At 43.0% G+C, this 16,316-nt stretch overlaps 2 protein-coding genes across 3 annotated transcripts in view; one reads left to right on the forward strand and one right to left on the reverse strand.

The window, feature by feature from the left end:
* MTMR2 (myotubularin related protein 2) overlaps positions 1-11,184 on the forward strand; it is a 40,204-nt gene extending 29,020 nt beyond the window's left edge. Inside the window, exons 12-15 of the mRNA XM_063305879.1 lie at positions 2,353-2,445; positions 4,393-4,506; positions 8,199-8,375; positions 8,765-11,184. Of these exons, the coding sequence (XP_063161949.1) occupies positions 2,353-2,445; positions 4,393-4,506; positions 8,199-8,375; positions 8,765-8,926 (546 nt within the window). The 3' untranslated portion in view covers positions 8,927-11,184. The remainder of the gene's footprint in view (positions 1-2,352; positions 2,446-4,392; positions 4,507-8,198; positions 8,376-8,764) is intronic.
* CEP57 (centrosomal protein 57) overlaps positions 11,168-16,316 on the reverse strand; it is a 29,324-nt gene continuing 24,175 nt past the window's right edge. For both annotated transcript variants that reach the window (XM_063305881.1, XM_063305880.1), the window contains one exon: positions 11,168-14,852. In XM_063305881.1, coding sequence (XP_063161951.1) covers positions 14,640-14,852 — 213 coding nt within the window. In that variant the 3' untranslated portion in view covers positions 11,168-14,639. The remainder of the gene's footprint in view (positions 14,853-16,316) is intronic.

A 16,316-nucleotide genomic window follows, 5' to 3' on the forward strand; every position in this document is an offset into this window, starting at 1 on the left:
CTAAAAAAGCCAGAGTGAGTGTTCTCCTGTGCTGTGGTTCACAGCTGGGATTTTGCTGATGATCAAAACTCTTGGGCTGAGCTTTTGTGTGTCGGCCTGTTTCTCTGATCAGAATGCTGGATCTTTTTCCTTAGCTATTTCTTTGCATTTGGCCTATTGGATGAATCTTGTAAACAAACATACGAGTAGAATGGCATACTTCGCGCTGCTGATCCTTGACTTAAGGCTGTGAATAGACACTCATAAACCAGCCTGTGGCTTGCTGACCACCACTCAGATATAACTGCGAGGGACTGGAAAAGTTCCAAAGCCTACTGTGGAAGAACAGTGTGCAATAATTTTGGTGGGATGATGTCAGGGTCTCTGACAACTGTCGAAAACCAAAAGTGATTGTTTATCATGCTAGATCAGTGTTCCTCAACCTTGGCAACCTTTAAGACGTGTGGACTTCAGTTCCCATGCTGGCTGGGGGAATTCTGGGAGTTGAAGTCCACAAGTCTTAAAGTTGCCAAGGTTGAGAAACATGGTGCTAGATTCTCACAGAGTTCTCATTAGCAAGATTCATTGAGATGAAAGAGACGGGGTTACAAGAATTCCAGCAATTTTCCATGTAGGACCAATATATCCCCACATACAGTAGGGTGACACGTTTTGATTTTCTTTCTAACAGCCTTCCTATAATCTGTTGAGGAGGTGAGCTTTTTTCCTGATAACAGGAAGGCTTGCAAGGGGCTGTTTACATAATAATCTCTTGAACCTTTATCAGTCTGGGAGCCAAGTCAGGTTATAAATAAATAACTGTGCCAAGTAAATCATGTGCTGGAAGGCTTAATACCATGCCCTGCTTTCTAAAAGTTTGGGGAAATGTGTTTACAGCTGATCAGAGCAGGAAACACTTGCAAGAAAATATATGCACCCAATTTCTTTCTTTGACACAGATGCATGTTTTTGTGTCCCCTTCTCTCCCGCATCTGAAGATCTGTAAGTGTGTCACTGTATTTCTACCCTACATTCACATTCAATGTAATGTCTTAAAATCCAGATTAAATTTCCTTGATAGCTTTAATGTGATTGGTATTGCTGTACTTCCTCTTGATGTACAGCACTGCATGAATAAGACACCAGAAGCTGCATCCTACTAGGTCAAACAACTTGTCCAGATAGCCCATTATGGACTATTTTGACTGAAGCTGCCTCCTCGCTTGCTGTATTTTGTTATCACCTGTTAACTCATCCTTTTACCTGAGCTTTGTGTAACTATTGGGTAAAAGATTTTGAGGTCATAGCAGATAGTTCAGTGAAGATGACTCTGTGTGCTACAGCTGTGAAAATGCCAAATTCCAGGCGAAGGATAACAAGGACAGAGAATGAAAATACAGAGTCAACGTTGTAATGCCCTTATTCAGATCTGTAGCACATCCACCTCTGGAGTACGATGTACAGTTCTGAGGAACACTACACAATAGCTGGAAAAAGTGCAGAAGAGGACAATCAGAATAAGCAAGGGTCTTGAATACTTTTCCCACAAGGAAAAGCTAGAATATTTGGAGCTGTAATGCAGGGGAAAAATGCTGAAGGGGGGATGTGATTCAGGAAGTTATTCATGGCATGGAGAATAAGGGCAGCATCAAGTTTTCTCATCATGCAAAACTTTAGGACAATATCCAATGAAACCAAGCTGAAGGAGATTTTAAAAAGACAAAGCATTTTTTCACACCATGCATAATTAGCTTGCAGAATCCATTAAGGGATGTGGTGATAGACACTAACATGGATAAATCTAAAAGGATAAATTGGTGGGGGTAGGTCTATCAAGAGCTATCTTGATAGAGTCAATGCCAAGACTTGATGTTGAAGATTTACGTTACTTCAGGATGGGGGTCAGCATGCCAAAAATACTAGTTGCAAGGAAACAACATGGGAGAGAGTTATGTCTTTTCTCCTTATGAGGACTTCAGGAGCATCTAGTTGGCCACTGTAAGAGACAAAATGCTGGGTGAAGATGTGCCTTGCCTAATTCCACAGTGTCTTTAAGTTCATTATGTAATTGGGCGAGGATGAAGGGTAAAATATTTTTTTCTTTTTTCCTGTTTGTTTTCTGAGTGGATTGGGAATTAAAAGGTCAAAATAGAGGCTTAAGAGATCCACAATGAGCTTTAAATGGGGGCGAGGAATGCAAATTTTCTGCTTAATTGTTCTTGAGGCTGCAAATCAGGAGTTGGGGCTCCATCTGCAGGCCTGTGAGTTGCTCGCTTTGGTTCTCTATGAGTAGGGCAATTGTCATATATCTGTGTCCCTGTGTGTGTGTGTGTGTGTGTGTGTTTCCTTTACCTTTCTCTTGCTTTATTTCAGAGAGTTGGCCATGGAGATAAGAACCATGCTGATGCTGACCGATCTCCTGTTTTCCTCCAGTTTGTTGACTGTGTCTGGCAGATGACAAGACAGGTATATTTCTGGGATAGCAAAGAACCATGGGAATAGTATTCCTTCCTTTTTGTTGTTGAGCCAATATAAAGTAAATTTGTCATTGTTTATGTGTAGCAAGGGCCAATAGGCTGCAGTTCTATAAAAACACTTCAGTGGCAGTAAGCCTGTTCAACTCAGTGGGGCTTAGTGCTGAACATTTTCTCCATTTGTATAATAACCCCCTTCCTAGTTACATACACCCCATGCCTTGAGTGTTAATCTGTCATTCTGAGACAAACAACAGAGGGCTGCTTTTGATATTACAACATTTTTGGCTATCCCAAATGGCATTCCTTGGATTGGAAATCTCCAAGCCAAAGGTTGCATGAAGATCCTGCACTTGTTCCTTGCAGATTTTGCCCTGCTTTGTAAACCGCCTTCCCTGTGGAGGTACTGGCCCTCCCCACTGCAGCAGGTGCCCTCAAAAACTTGAGAGAACACAGATCCCAAATGTGGGGCAAAAAAGGTTCTCTCTCACTGGACTAAAATAACCTTATAGTTTAACACAACAAGGCATTCCTTGCCTTGTAGAAACACTGGAACTTGAATTTGTCTGACCAATATCCACATAGCTCCATATGGTCTGCACTAGAGGCAGACTGGTATCGCAGTGGCAACCGTGGTTTGTTTATTTATTTATTTCCTCCAAGAGCAGCATATTCAAATGTGCCACGGTCAACATTTGTTGGTGGTAATGATGGTTGTTATACTTTTATCTCTGGGATTGTTGGTGCTTTACATTGTTGTTAGCCACCCAGCGTCATATGCTGAGATGGGTGTCCACATGAGTCCTTTAAATAATGGAGAAACATTTTCATCTTGTTGTGAGGGATGGATCAGTGGCAAAATGGGTGTCTTAAGCTTTACAAGAGAGTTAAGGTACCTTGCCAGTCTCTTTATCTACTCCAAAACGAGAAGAATTGTATGGAGTAAAATGGAGGCTTACAGTGAAAACAGATTCACTCCACAAATCCGCCCAAAACCCACATAAAGGTTGACCAGTTTTCTTCTCCCCGTCACCCCAGGGGCAACTTTAAGATGTATAGACTTCAACTCCCAGAATTCCCCAGCCAGCAACTCCAGTTCTGGGAGCTGAAGTCCACACATCTTAAAATTGCCAAGGTTGAGAAACACTGATCTAAAGGCTGCTGAGGAGATCCTGAGATACCAAATGGGGGCTACAGCTATCCCAGTTATAGTCTTCACTCATCAGCAGCAAGTCTTTGGGGTTTTAATCCCAATTCTCTGCCAGCCCTTCCTATAGAAATTCTCTGCTACAGTATGTCAAAATCTGCCTATAGTTCTGGGGACAGCCTTCCTTCCATTTCTGGCTGTCATTCCACAGTTTTTGATGGCATATATAAAATAGTCATTTCTTATTTTTGGAAGGCAGTTGTATCCTTTCCAAAAAGATGCAGAAAGGAATGCAGACAGTAACACCATTTTTTGCACCAAGTTTTAGAAATGGGATAATCTCTTTTACAGTACTACCATACAGGTAGTCCTCGCTTAATGATCATTCACTTAACGATGGTCTGAAATTAAGACGGCCTTGGAAAAAGTGCTTTATGACTTGTACTTGTGACCGTCGCAAACTGTTCCCCCCCAGGTCACATGATTGCAATTTGTGACCTTTTTCGCCGGTTTCTGGCAAAAAATGTCCACTGGGGAAGCTGGATTCGCTTAACAACCATGGTGACCATCATAAAAATGGTCATAAAATCAGGTCCAGTCACATGGTGACTCACTTAACAACTGCAGCACTTAACAACCAATTTTCCAATCCTTATTGTGGTCGTTAAATGAGGACTACCTAGACAACACACATTCTCCAATATAATTTTCTTGCAGGAAAACGTTCTCTCAAGTGCCATGTGGGAAATATCCAGTACCTATTGCAATGCTTGTCCCTTTTTTCCCCTCAAGTTTCCCACAGCTTTTGAATTCAATGAGTTCTTGCTCCTCACCATCCTTGACCATCTCTATAGCTGTCTCTTTGGGACATTCCTGTGTAACAGTGAACAGCAGAGAGTGAAAGAGGTAAACTATCTCAACGCTTCTTTTTTGAAAAAAAAAAATACTTCCCCCTACTCTTTTGTGAATAATTTTGAAATGGAATAACATGCTAAGAATACCGAAGAATATTGCCAGTTACACTTGTTCCTTTGTGGTTTTTATTTATCCTTTAGAAGATGTCATAGCAGGGGGAGAAAGCCACAAGGGAAAGAAATGGTCAATAATCAGTAAAGCTACCAACCCTTCCTATCTAAACGTAGCATAGATTGTAACTATTTTATTTAATGCATTTGTACATATATCCTCTTCCAGGATTGTAGGTTGGACTGAAAGGCAAGTAAATCCTGGAAGAAAGCAGTGGAAAATCACTCCTGTATTGTCTCCAGTTGTGGCTAGCCCCAAATCACTCACTGGGCTTCCTAGCCAAGTCTGAATTTGAAGCTGGGATTTCAAATGATGGATTTCCCAGCATTGCAATAGTTCACCTAATTGGCAGTCAAATATTCTGTTTCCCTAAAGCACTGAGATCCCAGGGATCAGCAGTGTCCACAAGAGGGGGAGGTGAAAACAGGCAAGATGGTGGGTGTGGCATTGCACTCTTGCCTGCTTGACTCCTCCCTGGAGATGCCACTGCCTGGGGTGCAAACTGATGTTCAGCTTGCAGTTCTGCTCATGGTTATGAGACTAGAACAGGGATGTACAGATATTGCTGTTTCCAGGGCTAGTCTGGAGGGCTTCTGCCGCTGGGTGAGATCATCCATCACCACGGGATGAGGTATCATCAATATGCTGATGATACCCAATTATACATCTTCATCCCAGGTGAAGTAAGCGATGCTGTGACCTCCCTCTCTCAGCGCCTGGGGGCTGTGGGGGCCTGGACGGGGAACAACAGGCTTCGGCTGAACTCTGGTAAAACGGAGTGGCTGTGGATGAATGGCTCCTCGGGATCTTGGAAATTGTCATCTTTGGTTCTGGATGGGGTTGCACTGCCCCAGACAGACCCAGTGCATAACTTGGAAGTCCTCCTGGACTCATGGCTCCTGCTTGAAGAGCAGGTGGAAGCCATGGCCAGGAGGGCCTTGGCGCAGCTTTGTGTTGTGCACTAGTTATGCCCTTTCCTGGACCAAGAGGCTCTTCGAATGGTCACTCATGCCCTCGTCATCTCCCGTATAGACTACTATAATGCGCTCTACTTGGGGCTACCCTTGAAGAATATCCAGAAGCTTCAACTGGTCCAGAATGCAGCCATGTGGGCAATTCTAGGTGCCCCAAAGTTGGCACATAAAAAAATCTTGGCTGCGCGAGCTGCACTGGGTCCCAGTTTGCTTCCGGGTCCAATTCAAGGTGTTGGCTATCACCTTTAAAGCCCTACATGGCATGGGGCCAGGCTACCTGAGGGACTGCCTCTTCCCCGTTACATTGACCCGTCCACCCGATCATGCAGAGGGGGCATGTTGCGGACCCCGTCGGTAAGAGAATTCCGTTTGGCAAGGTCCAGGAAACGAGACTTCTCTGCAGTAGCTCCCACCCTCTGGAACATCCTCCGGAGGTGAGACAAGCCCTCTTGCTCCTGGACTTCCGTAAAAAACTAAATACCTGGTTCTGCTAGCATGCCTGAAGCGGGAAGGGGAATAGTCATTCCTGGGGAAGGCTAGTACCTTAGAACGGCCCTTACACTCATGGACTGATAAAGAATCTTCAGCCATCTTGATTTTATCACATTTTATACGCTTAGTGTTTGTTTTTATTATTTATAATTGTATTGAATTTTAAACTTTGTCTTACTGTAAACCGCCCAGCTTGGCTGACTTCAAAAAGGGCTGGAATGATTCATGGAGGCCATGGGGATCAGTGGCTATTAGCCTTGATGGCAGTGGGACAGTTTCATCCTTACTGTGAATCATCAGACATACATAGCCAGATCTTATTCTATGGGAATTGAACTCATGGACCATGGCACTTTAGATTACTATATACAGTGCATTAGCTTTAGGAGTTATCAAGGTCCTGGTGCTCAGTGGTATGGCAGGAAAGGATACATGGCATCTATCCAAATGGTATATACAGTCTGTCTTCCCTTAAGCTCCCAGAGACCAAAAGATACAGATGTTGCATTATGTCATTCCCCCCTGTATGAAGTTTTCATAAAGCCATGTTCTAGAACTTTCTCAGGACCAAGCAATTTAAGCCCATTTCTGCAAACTGGGCACAGCAGTTTCCCAGCATTGCTGTCCTTCATTTCAGATGGACTCAGGCTGTAGCTTTAAGGTGGATTGGGTTCCTGTATCAGAATAATCAGCGACTGTGCAACAGTGGTTAAAGCAGGCTTCCTCAGCCTGGCCTCTTCCAGATGTGTTTAACTACAGTATTCTGGCTGGATAGTTTGGAGGTTGTATTCCTATATATTTGGAAGGTCTCAGGGTAGAGAAGGCTCGGTTAGAATGTAGGACCAGCATTGGTGGAATCCTGGGTCAGATCTCCAGTTATTATAAACCTTCTCTGGGTGACTTTGGGGACTTCCTTCTCTCTCAGTCTGATCAACCTCATAGAGTTTTTGGGGGAACAAGCTTACAGTCCTGCAGGAAAAATGAGATGTAAATAGACACATGAAAGTGTGTGACTCCATTACATCCTGTTTCTCCATTACCTGCAAACTAAACAAAAATGAAAATGTGCATTTCCATGTTCTAGAACAGGAACTGGTTCCTCTAGCTTAGTATTCTCTGCGCTGAATGACTGCAACTTTCCAAAGTTTTAAGAGACTTTCCCAGCCTTTCTTAATGAGACTAGAGGTTAGACATGAGATCTCTTGCATGAAAAGCAGAGGTTCTTCTGCTGAATTATATGCAAAGGTCTGAATGTCTGATGCATCCACAAGTCTTGCCAGGGAGGTCCAGGCCATTCCATGTCAAGGATAAGTGCAGATTTGGCCCTCTTTTTTACTTACCTCTCAGTCGTAACACTTTCCTTTAGATACAACCATTTATTTATGTGGCCACAAGATCATGGATCCTTCAGAAAGAGAATCGTAAGGAGTGCCTCGATCTGCTACCAGCATTGGGCAGCCCTGAACCTTGTCTTATTCTGTGTGCTCTCAGTCCTGCCTTTGAATTTGCATTGACTCACCCTAGGTCTTGTTTCTTGGTCATTGTAGATGCTCCCATTCAGGCCACCTCATGAACAGTTCCCAAGTTATTCAGTTCCGTTTTTTCTCCAGTTTTTCCCATAAATCAATTACCATCCCACGCTGTGTTGCTTGGGTCGCTTCTTCCTTTGTTGTTGTTGTTGTTATTGATAGATCCTTTGAATTTCTAAAACTTTTGGGGTTCTCCCCAAGGTAGCTCCCTCTTGTGCATGAAAAGGGCTGTTTTGACTACCTAAGCTCAAGCATTCATACACTGAACCTTGGGAATAAAATGAATACAGTAGTATGATGATAGATCTGCCTCTATCTTGATATTTCTTAAGTTTCAAGTTTGTCAGACATAGTATACAAAGGGATGGAGCTTTAACTTATATTTAACCAGTAAAACTTGCTTGCTGGATTTAATCCATTTCTGTCCTTTCTGGTGCAGAAGGATGGATTAGGCTTTTCTGGAGAGTTACTGTAGAGTTCTGGAGTTTCAGATTCCAGACAAGTGCACCACAAGTGCAACATGTAGAAATGTGGCGTTCTTCCTCCACCTTTCCCCTCATCTCGTTACTCTTTCCAGGGCCTTTCACAAAAGACAGTATCGCTGTGGTCCTATATCAACAGTCAGGTTGAAGACTTCACCAACCCTTTGTATGCCAGCTATACCAACCATGTTTTGTATCCTGTGGCTAGCATGCGTCACTTAGAGCTTTGGGTAGGATACTACATCCGGTGGAATCCTCGAATGAAACCACAGGTAAACTGATTCATTGGGAGGAGAAAGGGGACTTGGGTCGAAATCAGATATTTCTAAGCATTGCAATTACCGTCAGTGGACTTTCTGGGGCTTGCAATGTTAGAAGACGTTCATTCTATGATGACCGCATGGCCACGAGGATAAATGTGCCTTCTCCTCACATTGGGCTCTGACTGGTCCAAAATCCAACCATCTTTGAAATTATATGTGTGAGTGTTATTCCAGGGGGGTGGCTCTGTAGTTGGGCCCAATACAGCTTTTACAGGAGAATTTGGGTATTGAAAAAGGCTCTGGAACTCTGCTAGGTCATGGGGGGGAAAAAAAAAACCTACGTTGTTATTCATCCTCTGTCCCAAGACTTTGCACAATGTTTTTTGTTTTGCTATTAGGAACCAGTCCACAATCGCTACAAAGAACTCCTAGCAAAACGAGCAGAACTTCAGAAAAAAGTGGATGAGCTCCAGCGAGAAATCACCAACCGCTCCACTTCCTCCTCTGAGAGGACCAGTTCCCCTGCGCAGTGTGTTACCCCAGTCCAGACGATTGTATGACATCATGCATGCCGGTCTTCCAAAACCTGATGCTCTTCCCAATGTCTTGATGCATCCCCTGGCTGGTTTTGATGGGAGTTGTAATCCAACACAGTGGGAAAGCAACAGATTGAGAAAGGCTGGAGCAGACTCTTTGCTGATGATCCCTTTTCTAGGAAAGATACTGAAATGATTAGAAACACTTGTCTTGAGTCTAGACACTGTATTTATTATATTATATTTCTCCAGGGTATTTTATTACAGCTGTAACACTATAAGAGGTGAAAACTTTTTTTTAAAAAGACCTCTTATATAATTAATTTTCTTGTGGGCTAATTACAAGGAAACTAGCTGCATGGCATCTCAAGACATAACTATAGGACTTATTCATGAGCTCAAGGTCTTTACAATTGGTTTTTGCTGTGGAGTAATGCACTTATACTGGGTGCGTACTTATTTCAAACCTAGCCACCTCCAGAGAGCCTCATAGGGACTCCTGATGCACATGGTGGACCTTGCTTATCTCCCATTTTATCTTTGCCCACTTAAAAACTGCTCCACAAAACAGAGGGATTTGCAAGTGGAATGCAAATAATCACAGTGAGTTGCATGCTAGAAATGAAGAACATTAAGAAATTGCAATTGTGCATATGAGAATTTATGCATTCTTGGCTTCTGACACTTACCAATGATAGGCTTTTTTGTGGTCTCTCAGATTTATACAAATATTACTTCTAAAAGGAGCAAAAGCAAACTCAAAACTTCTGAGGTTAACTGCTTTATACAGGGATGAGGAAACAGATCTGTCATGCATGTATGTTTCTAGCGGTCTTCATGTAAAGAAAGCAGCCTATAGGGCAGTTTTTCCCAAATTGGGGCCCTCCAGATATGGAGCACTCCTGGGAATCTTAGTAGATTCAACATCTGGAGAATGTTTGGTTGAGGAAAGGCCACTGCTAAAGATGTTGGCAATTGAAGCTATATATCTAGCCAGCACTTAGGTTGGGGAAAGGTAACTTAGGGGCCATCCATGGGAGTAGGCCAAATGTACACTTTCTACTTCTGGATGCTGTGACTTGTAAATCAGGGAGTTAAACTATATACCATGGTTAGCAAATCAAGTGATGGTCTCGTTCATGCAGTGCTGTCAAAAGGTGGACACAAATGATCTAGTTTGTTCAGTTTTGCTTTAGCTATTCTGGTTTGTAAATCATGGTTTATGATTTAGCATGTTCCATGAACACACCAAGAGATTGAATAGATTTAATTACTTTGCATTTAAAAACTTATTGGATCCCTGGCATCTCCAGGTGAGTCTCAGAATGACAGTCTTCAAGACCATTGCTGATCAGAGAAGGAAACAGCGTTTGGCTGGATGAGCCAGTAGTTTTCTCTGCTAAAGGCAGCTCTTCCTACACCTTCAGTAGGCTAATTTTCACAAGAGGATGGAAAGATGGGTTACAGCAGCCATCCCTAGATGTGTTGAAGTGCAGCTCCCAGAATTCTCAAGCAGGATGCTCAAAGGGAATGCTGGGAATTATAATCCCACTACATATGGAGGGTGCCATGCAAGGCAAGTCTAATTTATAGCTCTAGCGTCACCCTTGCTTCTGACTTCCTTCCAAGTTGTATTCCCGCAACTTGACTTTTACTGTTCTGCTTTTTGGCTAAGATCATCTATGGTATCTATACTACAACTCCCGGCAGTCTCAGCCAGCATTGCCAACAGCCAGGATTTATTAGGTGTGTAGCCCAAGCATCCAGTGTGTTTTCCAACTGCTTTGTAAAGCTTTTGTATATCAAACTGGACTTTAACATTAGCTCCCTCAAGATACAGGCCTTAGCAGACAATTACAAGGACGTGCCAATCTTACAAAGGACAGTGTAACTTCCCTTTTTGTCAAAGTGCGCAATTCTGTTTTTGTGAAGTCATGATGGGGTGGGACAGGACTGAGCTGTGTCTGGTAGACACGCAACAAAATGGGATGGTAACAGCAGACTGTGAAACTTCAGATTGCAGATGGGGAGAACTGTTTTTGTAAGGACAAGTAATATGTCTAGTATTCCAGGAAGATTCAGACAGAATCCTCACAGTTGTAATCGATGGTGGTTCAATCTATTCTAGCATTTCCACCAAGATAGAGCAAATCCTTTCCTACAACCCCTTGACTGTATTAACTTGCCTCAGATGATGGCTTTCCTACGTTGTCTTAAACATGATTATTGATCATGTGTTGCCTTGAGAAAAGATACATTATAAACTGAAGAGTACAGTGCCATTTTCTTGCTTGTTGGCATATTTCACCTGTTTATGACAAAACGGTACTGAGCATTTAAGAGCATGTTTCCACAGAACTCAAAAAGCATCATCCATAACTGTGTATCTAAACTCTAATAGTGGTACACTGACAGATGCAGACTTTTGTTTACATCACACTCTTAAGTTGGGACCCCTGGCACTCTTCCCACCAAGAGAGCAACTGGATCCTACCCACAGATTTAAGGGATCCCAGTACAAGCAGATTCAACTTAAGTATCAGATGCTTCCATTTATGATTGCTTAACAGCAGCAGTCACTTGTGTTATTCACACCAGGTCCTATGGCCTCTGCTAATAACAAAATGCCCAACCATGCTGACAGTTCAGTGAGAGACACAGATGGTCTGTTGGGGCACCTGAGACCAGCAGGCTCCCTTGGGGTCACCAAGAAGATCACCTGGCACAGGAATGTTCTGTCAGCTGTCCAGCCTTTGAAGCCAGCCTCCTGGCCTAGTGACATTCAGATGTTGGTGAGGGAGGAACCTTCTACAGCTCAGCTGCAGAAATGAAGGCAAATGAATGGCTATGCCTTGCACAAAGCAGTCTGTAGTGAAAGTCTAATGGGTTTAATTTGTCATGGTTTTAGAAAGTTCAGAGTTCATTCTTAATTACCAAGAATTATTTAGATGAGGAATAAGTGCCATAATATATTATCTGGAGTGCTAGGAAGCAGCCCCCCTATGAAGACTGGGAAGGGGTGGCAAAGACAGTCCATTCATAAAGATTTGACGACTGTGTTCTGATGTCCTTTTAAACTGTTTATCCTATATTGCACAAAAAGAGTCCTCTATACAGACAAGTCAGTAAGCAAAACAAGCTGTCTATCTCTGAAGAGGAATGCAGAATAACTCTTGACAATTTACAGGTAGAAGTCATACTTCTGGTGCAGACTGTGAGCATGTTACCTAACAACATGCAGCCCATCTGTAAAGGGAGCCAGAGTGGTTTGATAAATGAGACAGACCTAGTAATGTCCAGTTTATTAATAGCACATAGCATTTTTCATCAGATAAAGAACATTTTTTTAAAAAACGACTTCAGATTCAGTCTTGCAAAATAGCTTTGTAGAGATTGGCCAACCAGCTTGCTTTGCAATTGAGAATGCATGGCAAAGTATGCCAATGGCAGAAGCCAGCTAGCAAAAAAAGCTTCCCTGATTTGGGGCACTCTAGTTCTGACTACAATTCTCACACTAGCATGACTGATAGGAATGGGATTTGTAGTCCAAGACATCTAAAGATGTGCAGGGGACACATCAGAGGCCTTCTGTATAAAAGTTGGAGGGGGGAGCATCTGCTAACAGCAGAACTGTTGAGATTTTTCACATCAACCTCCTACTTAAAGCAATTTCAACAGATCCAAGTGCAATTTGACTAAAGCAGGAAGAATAATCACACAAGTGATGCATCCTTATGACAACTCTGTATTCCACTCATGGTTTAGAGGCAGAGTAAACATGTTTATGATCCTATTTGTGTATTTGGAACAGAAGCACCAGTGATTTTCATGACATAAAAGTGTTCCTTTACCAAACTGATGCCTTTCAGGCCACCCCGGTCAAAGCACGGTGCATGCCCACTATTATCTGATTCCTTCTGTCAGATAGTTTGTATTTATGTATCTACGTATGTACTGTGACTAGGGCTGTGCAAGTTTTGAAAATGATGTGGAAACAGTGCTCCAGGCCTCAGACTCTCCTCTGCTGGTCATTAAAACAGCCCAACTTTTTTTTTTTTAGCTCTTCTATGAATGTGGAAAGAACATACCGCTACTTTGGGGACCCCAGCCTTTGATGGGATTCTTAAAGTAGTGGCATTATTTTTTCAGGATTGCATGGAAGCCCAAGGAAGCAGAGTGGCTGCAATAGACAGCAACACTTCTTCCAATCAGCTTTGAAGCATCCATGCATCTAATGCAGGCCATTTATAGCTTCTCCTTTTATTGCAGCACTGAGCACAGTCAGGGCATCGACCCCAAAGTCATCACCCTCCAGTTTGCTAATTTTCAGACTAGACCCCTCATACTTTGCTTCAAGCCCAAGCAAAGGGTGATTCTAGTTCCTTCTACTCCATCTTTTTGCAAAAGAGAGCAAGAGACAACTAGACTGGAGTGGCTGACTGGGCATAGGTCCTTTTCTGCTTTGGCAGGAGATGGAAAGAGGCTGGGCCCACCAGCCAGTTTGCCAGGCATCCATTCTCATTACAGCCAGTAATCTGTCACCAAGGCAAAAATGTCAACTAATGATACAACCTGCTTTGTGCATGGATTACACAGATCAGTTCCTGAAGTCCAGCAGTCCATGTTAAGTGGGAGATCAAAGAGCACTGGTTTTCCCAGCTAATTTATTCCATTAGCACATTGCCTTTATTGCAGTCCAATCAAACCTCAAAAAGCACAGGACATTTTGAGTTATTACTACAGTCTAATCATCAGAAAGCCTTTACATTATTAATATAATAAATAATATTGTTGAATGTACATTAAAACTGCCTAGTACCAGAACCACCACCAGATCTTCTAGTCTAGGGAATAATCGTTTTTAAAAAGCTGCCTGCCAGTATTAAACAGCATGATCTAAGGCACTATTTATTTTGGAAAAAAAAACACACACATACTGATCTCATGCTTTTCAGCAAAACAGTAGAAGTGAGATAAAATCAACCTGGCAATTCAGTTTTATTCTGAAACCACATCACTTAGATTCCATGGCTAAAATGGATGTGGAGGTTGGTTGGTTTAAAAAAAATCATGGTGTTTAATTGAATGTCAAAGAAAATCCTCTTCTTACCTCTGTGCCCAATTTTCATCTTTCAAAACAGGCACCTTGCTCAAACATCGAGGCATGAGTGGCGATACAGAGTTCTCCATGCTGAGAAGAAGGAGCTATTTCTTTTTAAAGAAAAAGCTGCTTTATGATAAAAGGATCTTGAAAGAGTCAAAAGGGGCACCGTCCTTAATTCCATTGTTCCATTCAAAGGCCCTGTGTGTTTATAAAGCCAAGTGAGAGCGCTGCAAAAAATTGACACTGATGCTTTTCCCACATCACTTTCAACTCTCCAGGAGATGAAATTAAACAAACAAAAAAACCACACACACACACACCCTACCGTCTCGACTACAGTTAATTGTCAGAAGCAGAACTGTAGGGCAAGGATTACTTTTCAAAGCAATATAGCCATCGCTGGTACCAACATGGGGTTTAGCAATACAGCAATAAGGCGCCTACCTTTCTTCCCTTTCTGCCCATCCCCAGTTCCCCTCATGATGGCAATACGATCAGGCATACAGGTGGAATAGGAGAACCCTTTGTTTAGAAGGTGCCACTATAATACTGTCTTTCAGCCAGCACGGCGGCTGGTTGGCTGCAGCCAGAATGAAAAGGAAAAAGGTGCAAACCCCCACAGGGGAAGACTCTTCAGCAGTCCCAATTGATGTCATCTTTCTGAAGGGAGGACTGTATACATTGCATCTCTCTCAGCAGCTGGAGGCTCTTCTTCCCCTGCTCACCCGGTTTTCTCTTCAGACTGGCCTCTTTCACTTTGCCAGGCACCATCTTCTCTTCGTCCCCTTTGCAGGGATCCCGAGAGCAGCGCTGCTTGGTCTTGCTGGCCTCCTTCAGCTTCTCCAGCTGCACAGCCACACAAACATAAAAAGAAAGAATCGGGCATTTAAAACTAACTTCTCGTAACTTCAGGGTGTGCCCCCATTCTGAAAGTGCCCCGCTCCAGCAATTGCTTTAACCCGTTTTAGATGTTTCTTTTGGTTGTGATGCTCAGACGGTGCTTCATTATTACAAGTGGTCTCTCCCTCCCTCTTTCTCTGTCGTCAGTCAGTCACAGATCACTTAAATTTCTTTCTCGCTCATCACACACTAGATAGCAGGGGAACATCCAGTAATGTTCAGGTCTTTAATTATATTTAAAGGTATGTGACTCTCAAATAAATAAACTTTCATTCATTCATTCTGCACATTCTTTTGGGCATGCTACACTGGAGTCTCCTTTGTTTCAGAGGCAAGGCTACTTCTTCCAACTGCAATTCTGCTTTGTGGGCACCTGTTAATGAACGCAGCACACTATTTCCTTGTTTAAAGCATGGTGTGGTTCCTACACTGACGCACAGTGCTTTGACTGTGCTTAAGTTGACTGGCTGTCGATGCAGCATCCCAGGAGTTGCAATTAATCCTTCAATAAATTCATAGCTTTTCTCTTCTCTCCATTTCTGCTTTTTGTAATGTCAAAACTCCATTTCTACTCTTTTTGTAATGTCAAAACTGAGCAGAAATACAGTTTAAAAGATGGCGCAGCTGCACAGCTACGTACCCATACGGTAAAAAACAGCGCTGACAGAAGGAAACAAGCGTTTCTCCACTGCTTGAGGAAAAGGGAGATGGGGGAAAACATTGCAGTACTGATCCTACAGCTTTGAAACCACTCTCGTGAGTAATATTGCCAAATGCCAACCAATCAGAACTTCCCGAACTAACTGAAAAACCAATGATACAAGTAGATTTAAAATGATAAAAGGAAGAAAATGGAACCCAGAGGGAGAAATAAGGTCAAGCTAAGGAGTGCGTCAAAAGGGACGCGGTGGCGCTGCGGGTTAAACCGCTGAGCTGCCGATCAGAAGGTCGGCGGTTCGAAACCGCGCGGCGGGGTGAGCTCCCGTTGCTCGTCCCAGCTCCTGCTCACCTAGCAGTTCAAAAACATGCAAATATGAGTAGATCAATAGGTACTGCTTTGGCGGGAAGGTAACGGCGTTCCGTGTCGTCATGCTGGCCACATGACCCGGAAGTGTCTACGGACAACGCCGGCTCTTCGGCTTTGAAACGGAGATGAGCACCGCCCCCTAGGGTCGGACACGACTGGACTTTACGTCAAGGGACTTTACCTTTACCTTAAGGAGTGTGTCATATGGTTCATGAGTAAATCAGACATTACAGTGCTGGCACTGTGGGCTGGTCTCTGCTTTAAGAGAAAATATTCAAGGCTGACCCTACAGGTATCATTAGAAATTTCTCATAGTTGGGGGTGGGAGGAGAAATATATACAGTACTGAATGAAGGATAAGCAGGTTAAATTAAGCCTATCAT

This window comes from Candoia aspera, chromosome 5, assembly GCF_035149785.1.
Source record: "Candoia aspera isolate rCanAsp1 chromosome 5, rCanAsp1.hap2, whole genome shotgun sequence".
In the NCBI taxonomy this organism is placed as follows: Eukaryota; Metazoa; Chordata; class Lepidosauria; order Squamata; family Boidae; genus Candoia; species Candoia aspera.